Consider the following 21,044-nt stretch of genomic DNA (forward strand, 5'->3'; position numbering starts at 1 on the left):
CTGGGACGATTATACATAATTACCTCATAATGCTAGTTAGGGGCTGGGCTTGTGCACGCAGGTTCTTGCAGAACCTGTGTGTTTGTGCGTGTTCGTGACAAGCGCCGTTCATCAGTCAACATATTTGTTTTGTCACACCACACCTGTCCCCGTTACGCACCATAATCTGGCTAGATAAATCACATTATGGTCCGTCGATGCAACTGAGCGCCACGCCACCACAGCCCTGTCGATGAAGCCAAGGCGCCGTAATAAGTTTCAATCAAACCGAGATGACGGGAGTTTGATTCTGTGTGTTGTGGAACCCTTTTTTATTTTATTTAGCACTTTCTGCTCCGCCTTGTTTTTGTTTTTTTGCTGTTAAAAAGGTGATTTTTCTTCATTAAAAGCAGTGTGTACCTACAGTATCTGATGCTTTGCCAGTTTTGTTTGGTTGAGTGGAAAAGAACTGTTTAAAACGTGCATTCAATTCCTCCATAACTAAAGCTGCACTGATCCGATATTAATATGTGCATCAGTCGCAGTATTGACAAAATTTCTAGATTAGATATTGGGCATAATATTCCCAATGCATAAGCGCATATCTATTCAGTCTAATTCTACACATTCTGCTCGAAGCGGTGTCATGTTTTATTATGTATTTTATATTATTTTTAGAATTCCTAAATGCTCTTTCTGAACCATTTGAAAGAAAGTTTTTTCCAATTTATTTTTCACATGTTTGACCAAGATAGTCAACCTGTTGTTGTCACTTTCAGTCTCTTTATTTCTTTTACATTGGCTGCTAAACCCCTTTTACCAAATACCACTACCCGATACCAAACCTCAGATATATACTGTATATCGTAATGAGAAGTGGAAAAAAATGGATCGGTGCATCCCTTCCATAACCTCCTCCTTCTTTCTTTTTTGTGTCTCTCTCATACTTCTCTGTTGATCTAGTTGTTCCCGGAAACCGGACCTCGTCAAGGGGGCACCAGGTTGACGATCTGGGGGGAAAACCTGGGCCTACAGTTCCGAGACATCCAGATGGGAGTGGTCTTGGGAAAGGTGCCCTGCGTGCCCATCGAACAGGAGTATGTCAGCGCTGAGAGGCAAGTCAGAGAACCTCAAGTGTGCTTGGATGTCACTGAAAGGGAATCGTCAGTCTATATGATAAAATTTACTCTCCTATGCTGATGATACTCAGCTATATTTGTCACACAGTCCTGATAAATCCAAAGATACCCAAAACTATTTCTTCTCCACTTTTTTAGCAAATACATTAGGTTAAACAATATCCAGTAATTCGATGGCTATTTGCAGCCCTTGAAATGATTTTGTGCGTCTCCTGATTACAGTTAAAGGATGATATAGATTTGGACTGCCTGGTTTTTGCAGTTAGAGACTGTTTGAAATAATAATCAAAATCCTCATGAAGTGTAAAACTACGTAATTTAGTTAAGTATTTTTCTATTATTGATCACTTTTTTGCTTTCACTTTCATTTAATAGTGTATACTGTATGTCCCCAACCATTCAATGACTTTTACTCAAAATCAGACTTTGACAACATCTATCCATTAAACTTAGCTAAATACAGCTGGGAGAAAGAGTGAACCATGACCAGTTCTTGTTGCTAAGCTACAAGATTGTTTTCTGGATAAAAGCAAAAAATAACCCCAAAAAATAAGGAATGGTATAACTTTCTTTGCATAAAGCTTTTTCGGGTGCAGGTTGCAAAAGACTTAGAGATTCCATTTCTTCAACAATCAGATAACTTTGTTTGTTAGATTAAAATATTGCATCTTTATTTCTAAATTTTCTTCTGCTAAAGAAGTCTGATTTTTATGATCCTCGAGTTCTTAGCACTTTTGGCCACTATGGCAAAAGTTTTGGACACCTCTTGGTGGACATAAAATGGCCAGAGCAGATCACAGTGATAATTATGTGCACAGGTTTTAACCTGTGACTACCAATTCATTAAAATCGTATTAACAGTTGTAAAAAAAAAACAACAACAAAAAAAACAGGTACAGGTAAAACAAGAACATACACTATCTCACAAAATATTTGTACCATTGAATATGTTTTCACCTTATTTCACATCAAAACCACTGACCGGAATGTGCGTTATTTCTATCTTATATAGATCTGAAAGAAAAGGGACACAAATTTTTCAAAATACCTTTAAAGAAATGGCTAAAACATTTGACAAACTCCTTTCACCCAGGGAATTTAATGTATTCATATTCAGCTGTGTGAAAATCCAGTTTTCTGTGAAGGTTTGTTTCAGGATCTTGTTGTTGCACACAAACAGCATTATGAAGACAAAGGATTACTTCTCATTTCAGTTCAATTCAGTGTTGAGAAAAATTAGTTCAGAACAGCCTCGAGGCATTCAGGGGACTCAACATGTGTCTATATTTAAGCTTTTGATAGATTATGCTAAATTTTTCATATCATGTTGTACATCAAAATGCTATGTGTGGATAAAAGCTGACACCGGACACTGCCTCCATGGTGAGACATGGTGGTGGCAGCATCATGCTGTGGGGATGCTTTAAAAAAAATACAGGAACCTCCACCTTCCAGCAGGATGACAACACTAACAATAATGTTGACATCAATGCTTTAGAATAAAGACTATTCATATTGTTAGGCTGGTTCCCGGAATACTGAGTAAAAGTGCAGGCCACACTTTTCAGATCTTTATTTTCAAACATTATTGAAAACTGTGCATCTTTATTTTCTTCCTGTTAAAATTCATGCTGTACTTCTGTTAAGCATTCAAATGAATTCGCAACAAAATAAACTCAAGTTTGTGGTTGTAATGTGTCGAGAGTTTAACAGATAAAAGTTTTTTTGTTTGTTTTTAGAAATGCAAACTGTAGTCACCTCATCAAATTAAACTCCAGAAACACGTAAAACATTTTCCCGTCACACTTTCCGCCTCACTCTGGAACCGTGTTGAAAAGTGACACGGGTTTGTGTTTCTCCTGTTACTCACTGCCTTTGCTCCTTGCTTTTTATTTTTCTCATCCTTCTGTCCTGACATTTACTCCTCTGCAGGGTCCTACACGGCTGAGGAATTGAGTTCACGCAGATCAAACAATCTCCCTGAAGTGCAGTTAGTCGGGAAATGATGCATGTTGAGATAGAGGGCATCTCAATTCAAATATCTCACACGCATCCGTTATTCTGCGCATTATTCTTGTCGCCTTGGAACTGCTTTCACGTTTGGTTCATTCATTGCTCTTTTCCATTCTTCCAGCATCGCTTAGATTCAGATTAGGATCCAATCTTATGGGGTCCTTGCTGCACTGCAACCCCTGCTGTGGGTGTAACAGTCAGTCCTTTAGCTTGAATGTTGTTACTTTGACTTTTCGAAGCAACTATTAAACGTTGCCTAACTTTGTCCTTCTGCAGAATCGTTTGTCTTCTGAACGATGCCACTGGCTACCGGGTTCAAGAAGCTCAGGTGGAGGTGTGTGTGAGAGCCTGTGTCAGTGACTACAGAGCTCTGTCACCAAGGCCATTCACCTTTGTGGTAAGAAAATTATTCCACGGAGCGTTTGGGATGTTATTTGTTCAGAAATATTTCTGAACTGGATTAAAACTTTCTACTCAGCTCTGCTCATAGAAGTGCAGCTGAAATGGACTTCAAGTTTCTCATTATGATGGTTTAATGATTCAGTCATATATTTAATCCTCTATTTGTACTAGGGTTAGGTTTTTTTAAAAAAAGCTTTAAGATTTAAAACATATATCATATTAAAATAAGTTAATGTTTTAAATCCTTAATTAAAACAGAGCAATGTATTAAGGGCACATTATAGTGGTTCAAAATGACTTCCATGTGTTTATGACATAAAATTAATTTAAACAAGTTCTGTATCCTGTTATAACCAAGGTTATTATCGTTAACAAAAACCAATGAAAGAACAAAAACTACAATGAAACAAAACATTTTTGTTACTTGGAATAAAAATAAAAATGACTTGAGAGAGAAACTGACTAAAACTGTATAGAGCATTTACAAAACTAACTCAAACTAACCAAATCATTCATTTGCCTTAAATTTTCATATATCCGGTTCTGTCTGTGACATGTATTCCAAGAAAAGACTCAAATTACAACTGAAACTAAGCTTTTAAAAAAAAAAAAACTAACCCTAGGCTAAAATATAACTTAAAAACAATCTAAAGTCATAACTAATGAAAATGAAAACAATTCATAAACTGCAAAACTTTGAAAACCTTGGTTATGATGAGATACAAAACATTGTTAAAGGGAGAATCTGCCTGAATGAAACAAATGTATTTCTTACTTTTGGCAGTGAAATACTTTCATACTGATCGGCCACGCATCAGTTTTCTGGTTTTCCTTTCATCCAGACTCCGTACTTCACTCGTATCCAGCCATCTCAGGGACCCATTTCGGGCGGCACCCGGGTCACCATTGAGGGAAGCTATCTCAACGCAGGCAGCTCCGTTTCTGTCAGCATCGGACCACAACCCTGCCATTTTAAGAGGTCAGACACACGTTTGTCTTTCTTTTACTTAATGTTTTCTTTAATTGAAATTCATTTTAAAAGAAATATTATCCCTATATTATTTTAAAAATGAGCTAAAGTAATTTCCATCTGATTCACTAAAACTGAATGAACTGTAGATGATACAGAGAATATACCAAACACCATATTTGCATAATGTTTCACCGTTTGAAGATTTGTCCATGTATACCTCTAACATGTTATTATCATAAAAATGTTACAAAGACATGTAAGCATGTAATCAGTGTGTGAGGTTAGACTCTATTTTGTTTCGTGCATGTGTGTGAGACGACATTTTTTCGACTGAGTGTGTTTGTGTGCTTGTTGCTCTCTCGACATACCGCATCTCTTTGTACAAACTCACACAAGCTTTCCCCTTAATCTACTGGATGGAGGAAGAAGAGCAAAGAAAAAAAAAAGAAATCCAAACTATAACCACAGTTGCTTGCATGTCAAATTCATGGATTAGCCTCCCGTAGCTAATCTCTATTGAAGCCAGCGTATGCTCGCTTTGATGTCACAGCAGCCACTTCTGTGCGGCAGCCTCCTCGCAGTAATCCCACAGACTCTACTTCACAACAACTGTTCCCTCACCTCAACTCTGTCTTTATCTGTCACACCCTAACCGTGGCACTGTGTTTGTGGCATCTTGTGAAGATTGCTGGGACAATTTTTTATTTTTTTTTTCATCTTTTTCTTTCCCTCTCTGGCTTTTTTCTTCTGAATGGAGTTGCTATGGTTACAGACCGATGTTGAAGACTCTCCATCCTGTTTTTTGATTTCACACACACATTCGTCTTCCCTCTGCAGCCGCCATCGTGTACAGAGACGTGGTAATGTCTGCAACACTACATCAAAGTGCGCGTATACACTTTAAGGCATCCTTATAGATTACACACATACTGCTCCCGTGAAATTGTGACCCAGAAAAGCAGCCACTACTCAACTGTGCTAAATACATATTAGATCATGTAGCGTCTGAAGACTGTATTTAAGACTTCGAGTCAAAATATTATTTTGCCTATGGGACAAAAATGGATTGAGATGTACTTAAGATCGCATATAAACTAACTCTGTTAATGCCTTGGAAAGAGCAGAAAAATAACAGGTACAGGCATCAGTTAACAAAACTTTGACTTCTTTACATCTTTCCATTGGTGGCCTGAATATGTTAACAAAACCACAAACATCTGTTGTGTTCCTCTTGTCCAAGATCGAGTCACAGCCTGGTAAAAATGTTCTACATTTTGCTTCATGCCTGGACCCTAGGCTATTGGGAAGCCATTGCTTGTTGGATGTGTGGACTTTGCAAATGTTATAAAAGATTGCATCTGATTTTACCCAATTCTAACATTTGGCCATGATCTGTGTAATATGCTATCTATGCTACGAAGCTTACTGGAAGTTGAGTGGGCTGTTAACCCTGTAGGGAGTAGGGTCACGACATCTTTGCTGTAATAAAATGTCTGAAGCATTACACTTTGTCCAACTTTAACGTGTATATGACCCCCAAATCAACTTGGTTTTTTTGCTGATAAATTGTCTAAATAAGTTGTTCAGGGTTCTATATTTACATTTCTGTATAATTATTGATATTTTTGTGTAAATTTGTTTAGTTGCATAGGAGCTAAACAAATTTGCTTACAACAGTATGGCTGTTGGTCAGTCAGCCTTGTGTTTGGGTAGAAAAGCATCTCATTCAGTCACATGACGTCGCTCTGTGGCGACTCTGGAGTTGGTTTAGTGAGTGTAGCACTGAAGGGAGATAACAGTCAACTGGAATTGTGTAGGAAGGCAATGAGCAGGGTACAGGGCAACAGGTCCAGGAGGACAACTCAGACGTCACTCTCCTCAGGAACTATTTTCAGTTCATTTAGGGGGACTGGAATGTGTTTCCTCACTAAAAACAATATTTTATCCATGAGACTTCCTCATCAGAAGCCTCAACCACCTCAATTGACAAAGGACAGTGGCTGATTTTCAGACCTCAATGGATACATTTTGAAAATCTCCTAAAATTAGAAAAATCTGGACCGATTTATTGGTCGGCTGATACATCAGTACACTCCTATTGCTGATGGATAGACCTGTCATGATAACAAATTGTGCTGGGCCATTAATGGTGTGCTTCCTGGCACACAAATAAAAAAAAATTTTCAGCTCAAACAGGCTACACTGCTTTACGTATACTTTTATATTCAGTCATTTAAATACATAGAGAAATGATCACACTGCAGACAGAAATTAAGTAAACAAACTGGCATAAACATCAAGGGAAAATTCAGACATCTGTGAGACAGATGTTAAAATCAAGATACGGACTAAGAAGGGTTTCTTAAAACACTTTAGTGGCTCCACAAACAGCATGATGTCCCCTAAGTTGTCCCTGCTGTCTTTAATGTATCTTGTCTGTCTTTGTCTCACACTTTGTTTCAATCATTGCAAACCAGGAACCATCATACCGAAATGACAGCTCAACTTTTAAAAGTCTCAATACACATGATCACCACTCTGACTGAGTTTTTCCTTTGGCGTCATGGTGATAAAGTACGGCAACTCCACTTGTCATAAAATTGAATGCTGATAATGAGCAGTTTGTGGAGGGATGATATAGGCATTGTTTTCGCCAAACACTAAATTTGTTTTACTCGATTCTTAACAATTGCCATCTAGTGTTCAAACAGGGTGACAACAAGTGAGTGATCATTTACAATTTCAAAAAGTGTTCTTTTTTCTGTTGGTAGAAGTTCTTATAGATATAATAATCTGCTTCTAAGCCATGACACAAATACGACAGAACAATTCAAACTATTATTTAGACGTACCACTACGCCTTATTTGCATTTTCGAATAAATTATAACCCTTATTGGTTTCTTGGCTGTTTTGACATGAGTTTAGGGCAGCCCCTTGGATTCATCTTGAGTGCTGACAGTGTAAAATAACCTCTTCAATGGTTTGTTTTATCTTCCCGATTCAGGAGAAATGCACGAGAGATTGTGTGCATTACCCCAGCTGTACTTTCACCAAGCAGTTCATCGGTTCTGGTAGACATCGATGACGCCGAGCTCCGTAACCCAGAGGTCAGATTTAACTACACCGAAGACCCCACGGTTCTGAAAATCGAACCTGACTGGAGCATCGCCAGGTAAGCCACGATACTGCGACATCACGTCACTGAGCTCAACCACAAACTTTTAGTTAGTTCTTATAGTGAGCCCATTCAGTTTGATAATAGATCAGCTTAAATGACAATTTTGAGAAGCGATAATTTGATTTGCTACAGCGATAAATCTTCCTTTGAGAATGAATTCCAGCACATAAATTGTGGAAAAATGCAGTGACATAAGTGTTGTCTTTTTACCTGGATTTCGGGTCCAGAAGGACCCCTGGAGGAGTTCAGGGTGAGGAAAGTTGTTGGCTGTTTTTATGCTGTGTGTGTGCACGTGTGTGTATGTGTCAGAAGAAGTTTGTTGAAAACATTTTGGGAGTCATCTGAGTCGGGTTAAGTGCTGCATGAGAACACTGGCAGCATGTTTAGATGGAGGTAAACCAATGGTGGCTTTGGAGATTTATTTTTTTTCTTTTAAAAAAATAAAAATGTTTTAAGGAAACAAGAGCAAGAGCGGTTGTGGAAGCAATTAGTTCTTTGTTTATTACAAAATCCTTCAAAACCTTTTTTGATATTAATACCTCTTTGACAGCTCATTTCCTTCTCGCTACTTTTGGAAAAGTTGAAAATCTTTCATCCTCCCTATTGTTGCTTATCAGCACATTCTAGCAGAGCTTGTTAGGGAAAAGTGTCGAAGCCTTCTCTATTAGCCCAGTAGATCTGGCCAAGGATCAGATGAGGCTCAGTTTTTTCCCTGACCGCCCACTGTGAGCCGGTGTGGGTTTGTTTGTGTGTGTCAGCTCAAAAACAAGGTTCTACTTCAAGAGACTCCGGAATGACGATTTCTATAAAAATAGCAGATTTGTATGGAAGTAGCCACCCAAAAACTTTACTACCGTTGATCATATTATGCAAATTAGAATTACGAATTTTAATCTGCTTAATGGAAACACACCAATTTCCCAAAAACTCAAATTTTCCGATAAAAGGTTTTTGCCATAGAATGAGCTCTTTCATATTTAAGATATTAATTTACAAGGTATTATTTGTCTTATTTCCTTTAGGCATAAGCGAAATTATGAGAAAACAATTTCTATCTACGAAACGTATCGGCTCAAAGGTTGGCAAATAACGAGGAGAAAAATAGGGAGCGAGGGCAGAGATAAAAAGCAGAGGGAAAAAGGAGGAACTCTAACAGCATTAGAGCGTCACAGGCTATCTCTGGGAGTTTATTCTGATTGTCTTGTTGTCTGTTCCCTGAAGCATGTACCTAAGCTAAAGAGACTCACTTAGACAAAGAGGAGAGCAACTGGGACAGAGGGACTCTGCACAAATATCCATCAAGCTGAGGAGGAAAGAAGAAGGGCGGAAAGGATCTAGAGGACAGCTCGGCATTTAAGACATGCAGCCTGCCAGCTCCTCTGATGCATTTGTTGCAGTAAAGTAAACATCTAGTCTAAAAGTCTGTTCATCTAAATAAACCCTTGGCTTTCTTGTTAATTACTTTCCTTATGCACTGTTTTTTTCTTTTAGGTTTTCATGTTTTTTTTTAAGTCAAGTTAAGATTATGCTGATGCATCACAGTGTTTCTGTAAGCTATGATACAATTATTTGGTTTATCCCTGAGAAAATTAAATAGACATAAAAGATAAATGTATGTATATTACGACACAATAATTATTCATGTTAATTATCAAGATACAGAAACTCTATTTTATTACTTTCCACAATTTGTAGATGTGTCTTTCAGGAAATGTTTGGTCCCAGAGGTTCATTTGTGAAGTCAGACATTGACATTCATGGTAGAGGTCATCTATGAAGTTGAGGTCAGGATTCAGCAGAACAATCAGGTTCTTCAACACCAAACTCAATAATTTATGTCTTTTTGTACATTTTATGTAGTAGTGCACAGTCATGTTGGAACTGAAAGTGGACAAAACTCTTCCCAGAACAATGGAACTTGAAAATGTCCCTGATGTTGTGGAATGCTGAAGCAATAAGAGTGCCTGTCCTGGATTTCTTTTTTTGATCAATTATAATAATAGAACTGCAGCGGAAGGAGTAGGTAGGGTTAAAGTATAACTTCACTTTTGGTTTTACATGACCTACCTCTTCAGCACTGTCATTGGTGCTGTTTGGACGTTTAAGTGGCTCCAAACTTTTTGTCACGTGGACCAAAAGTAGTTGCGGGTCAAAAAGAAAAAGAATTCCAGCAAATAAAGTTGTCCAATTTTATGTCTGCTCCAACATGTTGTTGGAATGTTTTTTTGGATTTAATTGAACAAATTTATTCTCAGAATAAGAACAGGATTTAGGTCATTTACTTGCTATGTGTAGCCAAGTTTAAAAAAATCAGATAGAAGCTGATTTGGGCGCATTATGCCTGCTTATCTGGATTAATATGGTTCTACTTGTTATGAAAATTTGGTTATAGAAAGACAGATACTTTGTGCTGTACTTGGCATTTTCCATTGTAAGAAAATTATGTGGGTAATAATTTTACCCTGACTACAAATAAAAAGCATCAATATGCATCAAGCCTCCTGTGCTGGACTGGTTCGATTTGCAGTGATTTTTAATTCCACTTGGGGGGCCGCACAAAATCAGTCCAAGGGCCACTAATGGACCTCACTTTGAACACCTGTTTTCTTGTAGCCTTTTTCTAACTTACGTAGACTCACCCAACTCTACCTTATGTGAATGGAAACTTTTCTTGTTTCCCACTTTGAAAAGTACAGTAGTTGCGTTGACCTCTGTATCACTTAATGCACATTACCCCAATGAAGTAGTTGCATTTTTAATAGCAATTTCTTGACAGGTCAACAAACCAGGTATCAATAACTTTATCAATAACTTAAGCGTAGGATTTGTAACAATCCTTGACACAAAAATGACACAATTGTGCTGTCCCAGAATTAACTGTGAACAACCCTCACAAAAAAAATCCACTCATTGGTAAAGACTGGCTGAAACCTAAAACCAACAAGAGTGTTGAAATTTTAGCAGTCATATGTTAAAAAAAACAGAGAATAAATGCTGTTCTCCTTGGCAAAGAATAATAGAGAGCATGCCAGCAGAGAAACACTCTGAGAAGCTTAAAAGAATAGTCAGGCTAGATTCTAATATCTAGATACAATGTGAGAGACAGTGTACCTACCTTTATCACTTACTCCTGTCAAACCCTTGCATTACCGTTTGCAGCTTTCTAAGCCTGGTTGGATTAGAGTGAGAGATGAATGTCTTGTGCAAGCCTGCCAGACTCCCAGTCCAAGATATTAAGAGCTTCTGTCTCTGCTTCCTCTCAAATCATTTCCTCTGCTGTTAGTGCCTCTGCACCAAGTCATTTGGGATAAGTGTCAGATTAATGCTGAGTAAGAAAAGAGACCTGCATATTGAAGAAGTCAGTGGTAATGCATGGGAAGGTGATGTACTCTTCAGTCCTTGTACTGTGGAAGGGTGACTAAGGTTTGCTTCTGTGGTTGGCATCGCTCCACCGCAGAATTGAAATGTCTGTTGCAATCGCCTTGATAATGACTCCTTCAGGGAGTTCTGGTATTCCCGTCATTTAGCAGCCATTCAGATAATCACTTGTAAAACACATAGAGCTATGTGTGCAGAATTTCATAATGAATTTGCTTGGGGGAGGAATATGTTTGATTGGCGTAACTTGGTCATTTAGAATTTTGATCAGGGCTGGTAGCTTTATTGGCATTGGTGGTAGCATTGCTGCTGATGTGCAGAGTCAGGAGGAGAGTTACCACGCCATGGAAAATACAAGGTTAAAACTATTTGGAGAGTATTAGGAGCAACAGTATCATGGCTGCCTTCACAGCAGAAAAGGTTTTCCAGATTTTATGCCATTCCGTCACATTTAAAAAGCCTTGGAGATTACAGTGAGTGTGACACAGTGGTCATCGAAAAGAACAACTGAAAAATGGTGTGTTTATGTGTGGGACTCACTGTTGGTTTTGTTGCCTTGCAGTAAAAGGTTCTGAGGGGTGCTAGGTGGCTCAGTTGGTAGAGTGTGCACCACGTTCAAAGGCTGTAATCCTCATCTTGGTTGTCCTGGGTTTTATTCTCAGTCTTGGGCCATTTGCTGCATGTCTTCCTCCTGTCTCTCCACACTACTCCCTGTCCCTCTACTCTTCAGTAAAGGCCAGTAGATCCAAAAAAAAAAAAAACAAAGAAAAAAGACAGCCTGGGTTGGAGTCTTTGCTGGAATCTTTTTGCAGTTTGCATGTTCTTCTTGTAAGCATGCATGTTTCTCTCTGGGCACTCTGGCTTTCTTCCACCATTCAAAACCCTATATGTTAGATTAATTAAGGAGGTGTGAGTATGCTTATACAGTTTGTTTGTCCTCTGTTGCCCTGTAATGGGGAGACAGTCAAGTTTTACTTTGCCTCTTACCCACTGACTGCTAAAGAAAGGCACCTGCAACCCTGGAAGAATGCACAGGTTAGATGGGTAGATGGGTGTAAACATTTGCATCCCACATACTTGAAGCAGAGCTTCTGTTGTAAAAGTCTTTTTTGATGGAAGATATTATCACCAGTCACTCAATTTAGTAGACTTTACAAGTACCTGGTTGAACCCCAGTGTGTTACCAGAAGTACCCTAATTCCTAATACCGTAGATTCAACAATCTGAAACATTCCCCAGATATTGACAAGAAACTATGACTCGCTTGCTTCTGGTTTAAGATCTGGTGACTTTGGAGGAGATTTAGGTAAAATGAACTCACCCTAAATTTTAAGAAACCAGTTTTTGATGGTTTGAGCTTTGTGACATGGTGGATTACCCTAACCAACAAATAAACTGAGGGAAAAAGACCTTATTTAAGAAGTGTCTATTGATGTGGATTGTTTTAGTTCCTGTTTTAGTAGGAACTAAACATCAGAGTACAGATACAGTATGGTCATGAAGGGGCGGTCATGAACAATACTCAGTTAAGCTGTGGTGTTAAAATAATGGTTAACTGAGGTTCAAGAGACCCAAAATGGGTCAAGAAACCCCCTACAATACCAATTATACCACCACTGCGAACAAGACCACCACCACTGTGAACAGGGTGGATCAGTGTGTTCCTGTTGCCTACTCCAAATTCTGGCCTTAACGTCTGAATGTTGGAGCAGAAGTAGAGATGCTACGAATTCAGAGATAGTTCTTTGGTTTTTTGATATGTTGCCTTTGTACCATCTTAAACCAGGGGAACTATTCCTGTACGAACTCGGCATTGTCGATGCTGGCACCTCACTGGACCATTTCATGTACAATCATTCCTGAGAGGCGATTGTACATGAAAACATCAGTAAATTAGTTGTTTCTAATGTATCATAAATCACTTTTCAAAGTACCATAAATATTTATTATGATGCTCATTTTATGCTGAGATGCTCATATCTATTGAGTTGCTACCATGTTATAGGCTGATTCACTACAGTTAACCAATTGACAAGGTACACATAATGAAGTGAGAGTTGAGTGCAATCCCATCTTCCACTTTATTTCTCAAAGTTTGTTGACGACAATAGTCCTGAACGGCACCATTATCGCTTTAACGTTTTCAAAAGCTGTCCTTTGTTTATGATCTCTTCAAGATTTTATTTCAGGCTTTTATGTGATAGAGACCAAAGCTTATTTCCCAGGAGGGAGTGAGAAACCTGCAGAAAGACTCATGATAGGGAATCTTCTTAGCTATATTTCACTGTGGCACAAATAGCCCAGCAGCAGAGAAAAGTAGTGATCCTTCCGCAGAAAACTGACTCAGAGGCTAGAGCAGACACTGTAAAACAAAGACTGTGTCAAGAGGTTGAGACGTCTTTAAAGAACACATCATAAATCTAATTTAAGTTTAGTAAAAAGACTCCCTTTGAGTTGCCGAGTCTCCTGTGAGAAAGTCTTTACTTTTCCTATGAACCTTGTGATCTTACCTCTGAGTCCATTAATCATTTTTGGATGCACCAACATTTCATCTGAGTGAATTGGAGCTATATTTCAGTGAGAAAGTAAAAATCCTCACTAGTTTGACCCACACAAAGAATCTTTTAACAAATAAAACATTTGTTTAAAATTATCATGCACTTGTTGTCATCAAAGGAGAAACCCAGAACTGATGCTGTGTACAAGAGTCGACATCACACAGTCCTACAGCGTTCACCTTCTTCAAGAACATCTTCTTTCTCTATTGATCTCATTTTTCCTAAACTTTTCTCATATGCTAAGCACAATATCCTGAATATTGCAACCTACTTTGAGCCCAAACTTTATTTTTATCAGTAAAGAACGCACAGTCTTCTGTTTTTCTTTTATATTTATATGCTTAGGTACACAGTAAAGTTAGAAGGCCTTTAAAGCCACTTGGTAGTTTTATTTTTGCATGAAAACTCTTCTGTTGTTTAGAAAAATGTTTTTTCTATACAAGTCAGAAACATAGATCTTTAGAAAACTGTCATTTAATTTTTGCCAAATAAATACACATACCACTGTTTGTGCTTAGAAACGGTATTTGTCACAATTTTATAATGGACTTTAACCATATTAATGAACAATTGGCAACAAAACAATCTCCTGTATCATGAAATGAAAGTAGTTATAGTTCAGCAGATGTTCCCTGTAACTGTAGGCCAAGGTTTCTTTGTCATTTTCTGCTGTTTTTCTCCTTCCACAGTGGTGGAACCCCACTGACAGTGAGTGGGACCAACTTAGCAACCATCCGAGAACCGAAGATCAGGGCCAAATACGGGCAGGCCGAGTCTTTTCATGTGAGTCCGGCATCAGCAACACAAATGTTTTTCAAAGCTGACCTTGAATGAACAAACTCATTATTTAGCTCATAACAAGCTCATAATTTAGTTACACAAGTGAATTAATGTACTTACATATATATTACAAACCCACCGAAGTATGCTGCAATTGCATCATAGAATCCATTTTTCTAGATACACGCTTATATAAAATAACCAAGACAAGTTTGAAAAACAGGCTGGAGCAAAAAAACCTCTTCAATGTCATGCTCTGCTTATGTCACGTCTTCTTTATTAACCAGCTGCAGACATGCACTGTAAAACTACCTCAGGCCATAAGGGTTTGAAAATGTCACTTTGCCACACAAGTGTATTGTACAACCCTGAGAGATGTGTGAAGGAGAATAAGAAGGTTTGTACACAGTGATGGACCAGGACCAAAGTAATGCATGAAAAATGGTGTGTTAGAAAATAAAAGCTTGACAGCAACTGTTGAGTCAAAACTTTGTTCATCCAGTGTTTTGCTCTGAAAGGCATATAGGGTATAATCGCTATCACTATGCAAACATAAATAAAAAAATGCCAGTTCTTATTTAGGCTGTACACATAAAATAATAATAATAATAAAAAAATTAAGCAGCTTTTAAAAGTGTTGGCGACTTCCTAATGTGAAGAGGCAAGTTAATCTAGCAATAGCATGATCACCTCTGTTATTCTTTAATCTGAACCTCAACTCAGGTAAAAAAAAAAAATATTGAGTTTATTACAGGGTCTGTAATTAATTGTGTTTTAATTAATATAAATAAAATTATATATTGACAAAATAACCAGCATTTTAAATTCAAAAACTCTAAGTTATTGAATAAATAGACATACAAGTTCAACAACAAAGATATTGATTGATGCAAAGTGGTTTTATATTTATTCAGCATTCAAATGTTTTAAAACCTCTGATCATTCATGGAAATTCTTTGAGTTTCTGTTTAGAAATGTAGACTATGAACGCTGAGGACGAGGACGTCTGTGCTGCTGCTACATGCTTAGCATTTTGATGCTATTTTAGTGTTGAGTAGCTCTGGTGATATGCTAACTTCTTTTAGCACAACTTGAACACAACAATACTCTTTTCCAGCATCCCATCAGATTGCTTTTTAAGCAAAAATTAACTCCCAGTGGGTTGAGAGAAGCTGCTATTTCACTTTGCATTAGATTCAACCAGAAACAAGTGAATACAAAGGTTCCGGTCAGAAGCTATATATGTCCAAAAAAAAAAAAATGCAATTAAATGCGTTAACATTTTTACTGTGCTAAAATTGATGTAATTAACTAATCAATTAATCAATGTGTTGAAGTTCTGTCCTACTAAAAATAAGTGCTTTTAAGATGCAAGCCCCTCCTTCTGCACAAATGAAAATACAGGAAATCTTCTAAATTCTTGGGGCAGGTCAAACTGTAGTTCAGTTCCGCACAGAACATGTAAATGGGCTGCATTTCTATTAAACATAGAATTGCACAAATTGAAATGACAGAAATAACTTTGCTTAATGGAAACACTGCAATTTCGAAAACACTCATGTTTTTTGATCAAAGTTTTTGCGCTGAGATGAGACGGTTTTTCAGCTATATCAAAATAGATGCATTTCACAAAACTGCAATGGAAACTGATTTTTTCACATCACACGAGTCAAGCGAGCAACAGCCGGATGTTACTACTGGTGAAAACCACAAAGAAGTTGACAGAAAATGGTAGAAGGATAACGATTTGTATATCTGTAAATTTGTCAACTATAATTTGGAACTGCTTAAATCTGTCACTGCCATGATTTTTAATAACTTATTGCATCAACTAGCTTGTTCATGTGTGATTTCATTTCCATTGCGATTGCGAAAATGTGGTCTTTTTTTTTTACATAAGCAGAATAGAGACAAAGATTTGTGGGGGCTGCCCATTGCACACGCATGGGAGGAATAAATGTTTTCAAAACCCAACTGATTGATAAGTATATGTTTATCTGGTGCCTGCAACATCTCTCCATCCCACCCTTCACCTGTTCTGGTGCCACCCTGGGCAACTGCCCATCAGGGCCATCACTGTTGCAAACCAAGGAGAATTTATGTAAAACATGAGAGTGGAAGAAAACAACTCAAAGCCTCTTAAATCCCAATGCAACAAAGAAAAGTTTCACATCTTAATGTTAGCAGAATGTGAAAAAGTTCAAGGAGTGTGAAAACTTTTAAAAAGCACTATAGAGATAATCTATAGAGGACCTTCACAGAAACTTTGATGATTGTGGCTAATAGTTGTCAAGGCTGAGAAATGAACTTTTAACAACTCTGAAGCACTTCAACCTGCAGCTGAAGATGGGACTTATTGATGCAGACAGCCTCCACAATGCTTCCCACACAGCCTTTCTGTTAAAGTGCTACTTTGCACTTAAAGGACAATGCTGATGATATTCAATGTTAAACGTCATTTACAACTAATCACGCTTACATTTCTCAGCATCTGTCAAACAGCTGCGGCCCTTTTCGCTACGTTCCATGACAATATAACGATTAGCTGACAAAACCTTTCTGCTCTTTTATATCACTATGGCATCACTTCGGCTTCGGCTGTTCTAATCAGGGCCACATAGAACAGCTTCTTCAGTGTAAGCACAAAAAAAAAAAAAACACAATGTAAGTGTTTGGTGAAATTTGTCAACAACACACAAGCAACAGGAGCCACAGGCCTCAAAGCTGAATTGTATATTGACGTGAGGCTGGTCGTGACATCTTGTATTCATGTATTCTCCAAAGCAATGATGTAAATACTCCCAGGTACAAGCAAGGGAGCAGAGCTCATTGTCCGTTATTAACAGTTGATCATAAATTTGCAACCAATTTCCATTTCCAATGGGTCCAACAGCGCTGTAGTTTCACAGGGCATTGCCTTACAAAAAGGATTGGTTATTATACCCAACAGATTCATTTTAGCAGAAAATTACAGCCTGCATGTTGATTCCAAGTATTTTTTTAAAGAGCCCAGGCCTGCTTGCTTTTTATTGGTTGTTGGAGCATTTTAAAAATAGACTAAGATTGAATATTTACAACCGCAACCAGTTTCAGTTTCCAATTGAATCTTATTTTTGCTCAGAACTGCACCGTGTACAACAACTCTGTGATGGTGTGCCTCGCTCCATCGGTGGCGGATTCAGAGCTGGGCTTTTCCGACACCGGCACCGGCCCGGACGAGATCGGCTTCTACATGGACAACGTGAACTCTCTGGTGGTTGTCAACGAGACGTTCAGCTACTACCCCGACCCCATCTTTGAGCCACTGAGTCCGTCCGGCGTGCTGGAGCTCAAGCCCACATCACCACTAATACTGAAGGTCAGAAATGCACCAAAAATCACTTCCATGGATCTTTATTACTAGATACTTGACATTTTATTCATAGATTTCACATTGACCTGTCAAGATAAAAGTTTTTTCCAAATATATTTGAACAATACAGTTCAAACTCATAAAATAATTGTATTAATCCCAAAGAGTAATGAAATGTTGTTATAACTCGTATGATACAAATTTCTTCAAAGGTTTTTGTAGATGTTGATGACTGTTGGCAGGAAGAATCTCCTGCAACAGTCTGTGTTACAATGGTTCAGAAGAAGCCTCTGACTGAAAACTCTCTCTTGTTGCATAACCTTGTCATGAAAGGAGACAACAGTGTCACAGAAGAATTTATATCTTGCATATAAATATAGTCATTTCTAGATTTATTTTATTATTATTTTTTACCTGCACCAGTAACTCTTGTATATATGTGTGCGTATGTAGATTTTAAATTTTTTTCTGTGTACTCTGGTAGCCAAGCAACAACATTTCGTTTCCAATTTCACTGTTGTGTTTTTGTCCAATGACAACACAGTAAGTCTAAGTAATTTTTCAAAGCAGTTCTGAAGATGAAGTCATTCACTGGGACTTTTCTTGTGCCAATTCAAGAACAGCATTCATTTTTCTTGGAGATGATTGATTGTCTCTCCAAGACTGGAAATATGGAAGAACTTCCATGTTAGCTTCTACAGGAGAGCCAAGACAGTTTCCACTAGGCCAATTAATGGGCCTTTAAGGGTCTATTAAAGGGACAGTATTATATAAAATCAGCTTTTTTGAGCTTCACATCATGTTATAATGTTATTTCCTTCTCAAAAACATAAAAGGAGTGTTGTTTTGATTCTTCCATGCATTCTAGATCGACAGTATTTCCTTGACTAAAACTTGTTTTTTGCTGTTTTAGCTTTTAGTAGGACTCTGATACATAAAAAAAACCCGTCTCTTTATACGGCTGCTGTCGATGGATGTTTTTCAAAACATACTTTTTCTTTTAAAAATCACACATATATTGAACATTTTCCGTAATACGAACTGCGAAACTGACTTAGACTAACAAACAGAAACACACACTCATGTTTTTTTCTTTCTTTACAAGATGGAGGGGAAAAAAAGCTCTTAAGTGTGTTTACAAGGTCCCTTAGGGGAGAGAAATGAAAAAGTCTTTTTAATTCATAAGTGGAAGCTGAAAGAAAATGCCCACACCTTCCAAGGCCAGCTTGTGTCCTTCAGCCACTTCCCTGAATACAGTTCACCTCTGCAGCCTGCAGGCCTCTTAAACAGCAGCCTTTTCAATTTGTGTAATTAATTTGTAGTGCTACAAGGGCAGCGTGGAAGCACGCAGGTCTGCGTTCTGGGAGATTTGGATTATATTGGTTTTCAGTTTCATTAACAAGAAATGAACATGAGTAAGAAAAATGAATTGGTCATTTTTGAGCAGCATGTGGGTCTGTGTATTATCTCTCTGAGTTCACCTGAAACGTTGGGCCAAGGCCGGATTAAAGCAGATAGATGGATGTGTTGGAGGATTTATGTACAGTAATTCTGTTCCTCAAACTTTTCTACTTTCTGGTAAAGTTACACACGTTTTGGTATTTTATTAGACTGACCAACATACTAAATATATTAAAGGTAAAAGCTGCAAAACATTTTGCTGCACCAGGTTTCTATGTCTGGAGATTGGCATTTTCAACCTCTGACTCTTGCCACAGATGTTTACCTGGATTCAGTTTGAGACTTTGACTGAGCCATTTTAATGTATAAATAAACCTGAGCAATTCTGTTCTTTCTCTGGACAAAATGTACACAGAAATTAGTTTTTGTAACAGTTTGGAACAGTTTAATATAATGTACTCATAATTACTTCAATGTTAATGAGTAGCCAAATACCCTCTCTAAATACCTACATAAGGGGCAGAGGAGGCCCAGCGTCCCCTTCTGCCCCTGCAGTACAGCTTTATCTCCCCCCAAATTTTATGTCTTTAAAATCGTGCTGATAAAACTAATCACATCCAGAAGCCTTCAAATTAAATAGTAATTCACCAACAACATATATTTGCAAATATTGTCTTAGGTCCATGAGAAACTTAGTCATAGTCCTGCATCAAACACCCTTTGGCTCCCACTCTGCAGCCGCACACACTACAGATGGTAAGATTAGCCAGAAGTTGAACTTCAGTCTAGTGATACTTCATCATGTTATTATTCAAGTAAAAGTAAAACTACTCTTAAATGTATATATTTTTCTAATATTTTACTCCAGTAACCCACCTCTACAGACAACATGTGAATCCCATGACGGCATAGAGTAAGTAAAAAATTAGAGTTGTTAAAAAATGTATCTGTGTGCAGAATGAAGGGAGATCTTCATTTACAGAACAAGTTATTTAGAAGTAGCTTTGTCTGTTATCTTACTCTTGGCAGCCATTCAAAACATTTCTCAACAAAACCATGATGACACAGAAACTTCACAAAACATGGCCAACTCAGACCTAATGCCTGAAGTCCCATGAATACAATGTACAGCAGAAAAAGCACTGAGAATGAAGTTCTGGGATGTTCAGTTTGTACACTTTCAAAGAGGTCAAGAAGGTAAACAGTTTTTTTATTTTGACAGATGAGATGAAGGACATTTATACTTATCTTTTCTTAGAATATATACTGACAGTAAATAGTTTTTAAGTGTTTTTGTTTGACTATATTTATATTCTGAAGATTTCACATACTGCCACTATTTTGCCCCTTCATGTAAACTGTTCTAGATCACCCAAATAACTGACAAAAACTACAAGTGAGTACATGAATAATTTAACTTCTAGAGCACCAAAAAATTCTGTACACAGACATTTATTACAGTATAGAACAATTTAAAACATATTTATTTTTGAAGCCATTTCACAGTCGTCCAGAGCGCCGCATTTGTGTTGAATTCCCCTCTTTAATGCATTTATCTCCTCAATAGATAAAGAATTATAAAGATAAAACAGGATAGATAAAGAGTGTGTTACGCAGCTTATTTCCATGAAGAGACTGAAAGCAGCGTAACCGTTGTAATTTATTTCTTAAAAGATCATTTATTTGCAAAGAGCTTCCTGGTAATTGCCAAATCTCCTGGTTGGCTTGTTGGAGGAACTGCTTATCCAGTGGAAGCGCTGATGAGATGGACAGAAATGCAATTTGGAGAGATGGGATGTGGCAGTAGTTGGTGAGGAGAGTGAGGTGGGGGTCGCACTTCGCCTGCCATGCAATTAATTTCTCATTTTTAGTTTAGTTTTTTTTCTTTTT

General features: G+C 37.7%; 1 protein-coding gene across 2 annotated transcripts in view; it reads left to right on the top strand.

Moving 5' to 3' along the window:
* LOC102220729 (plexin-A1-like) overlaps nucleotides 1-21,044 on the top strand; it is a 289,583-nt gene that overhangs the window by 227,483 nt on the left and 41,056 nt on the right. For both annotated transcript variants that reach the window (XM_023337491.1, XM_023337496.1), the window contains exons 13-18: nucleotides 943-1,094; nucleotides 3,408-3,528; nucleotides 4,376-4,512; nucleotides 7,512-7,679; nucleotides 14,311-14,404; nucleotides 17,523-17,759. In XM_023337491.1, the coding sequence (XP_023193259.1) occupies nucleotides 943-1,094; nucleotides 3,408-3,528; nucleotides 4,376-4,512; nucleotides 7,512-7,679; nucleotides 14,311-14,404; nucleotides 17,523-17,759 (909 nt within the window). The remainder of the gene's footprint in view (nucleotides 1-942; nucleotides 1,095-3,407; nucleotides 3,529-4,375; nucleotides 4,513-7,511; nucleotides 7,680-14,310; nucleotides 14,405-17,522; nucleotides 17,760-21,044) is intronic.

The sequence above is a fragment of the Xiphophorus maculatus genome, chromosome 1 (assembly GCF_002775205.1).
Source record: "Xiphophorus maculatus strain JP 163 A chromosome 1, X_maculatus-5.0-male, whole genome shotgun sequence".
Taxonomy (NCBI): domain Eukaryota; kingdom Metazoa; phylum Chordata; class Actinopteri; order Cyprinodontiformes; family Poeciliidae; genus Xiphophorus; species Xiphophorus maculatus.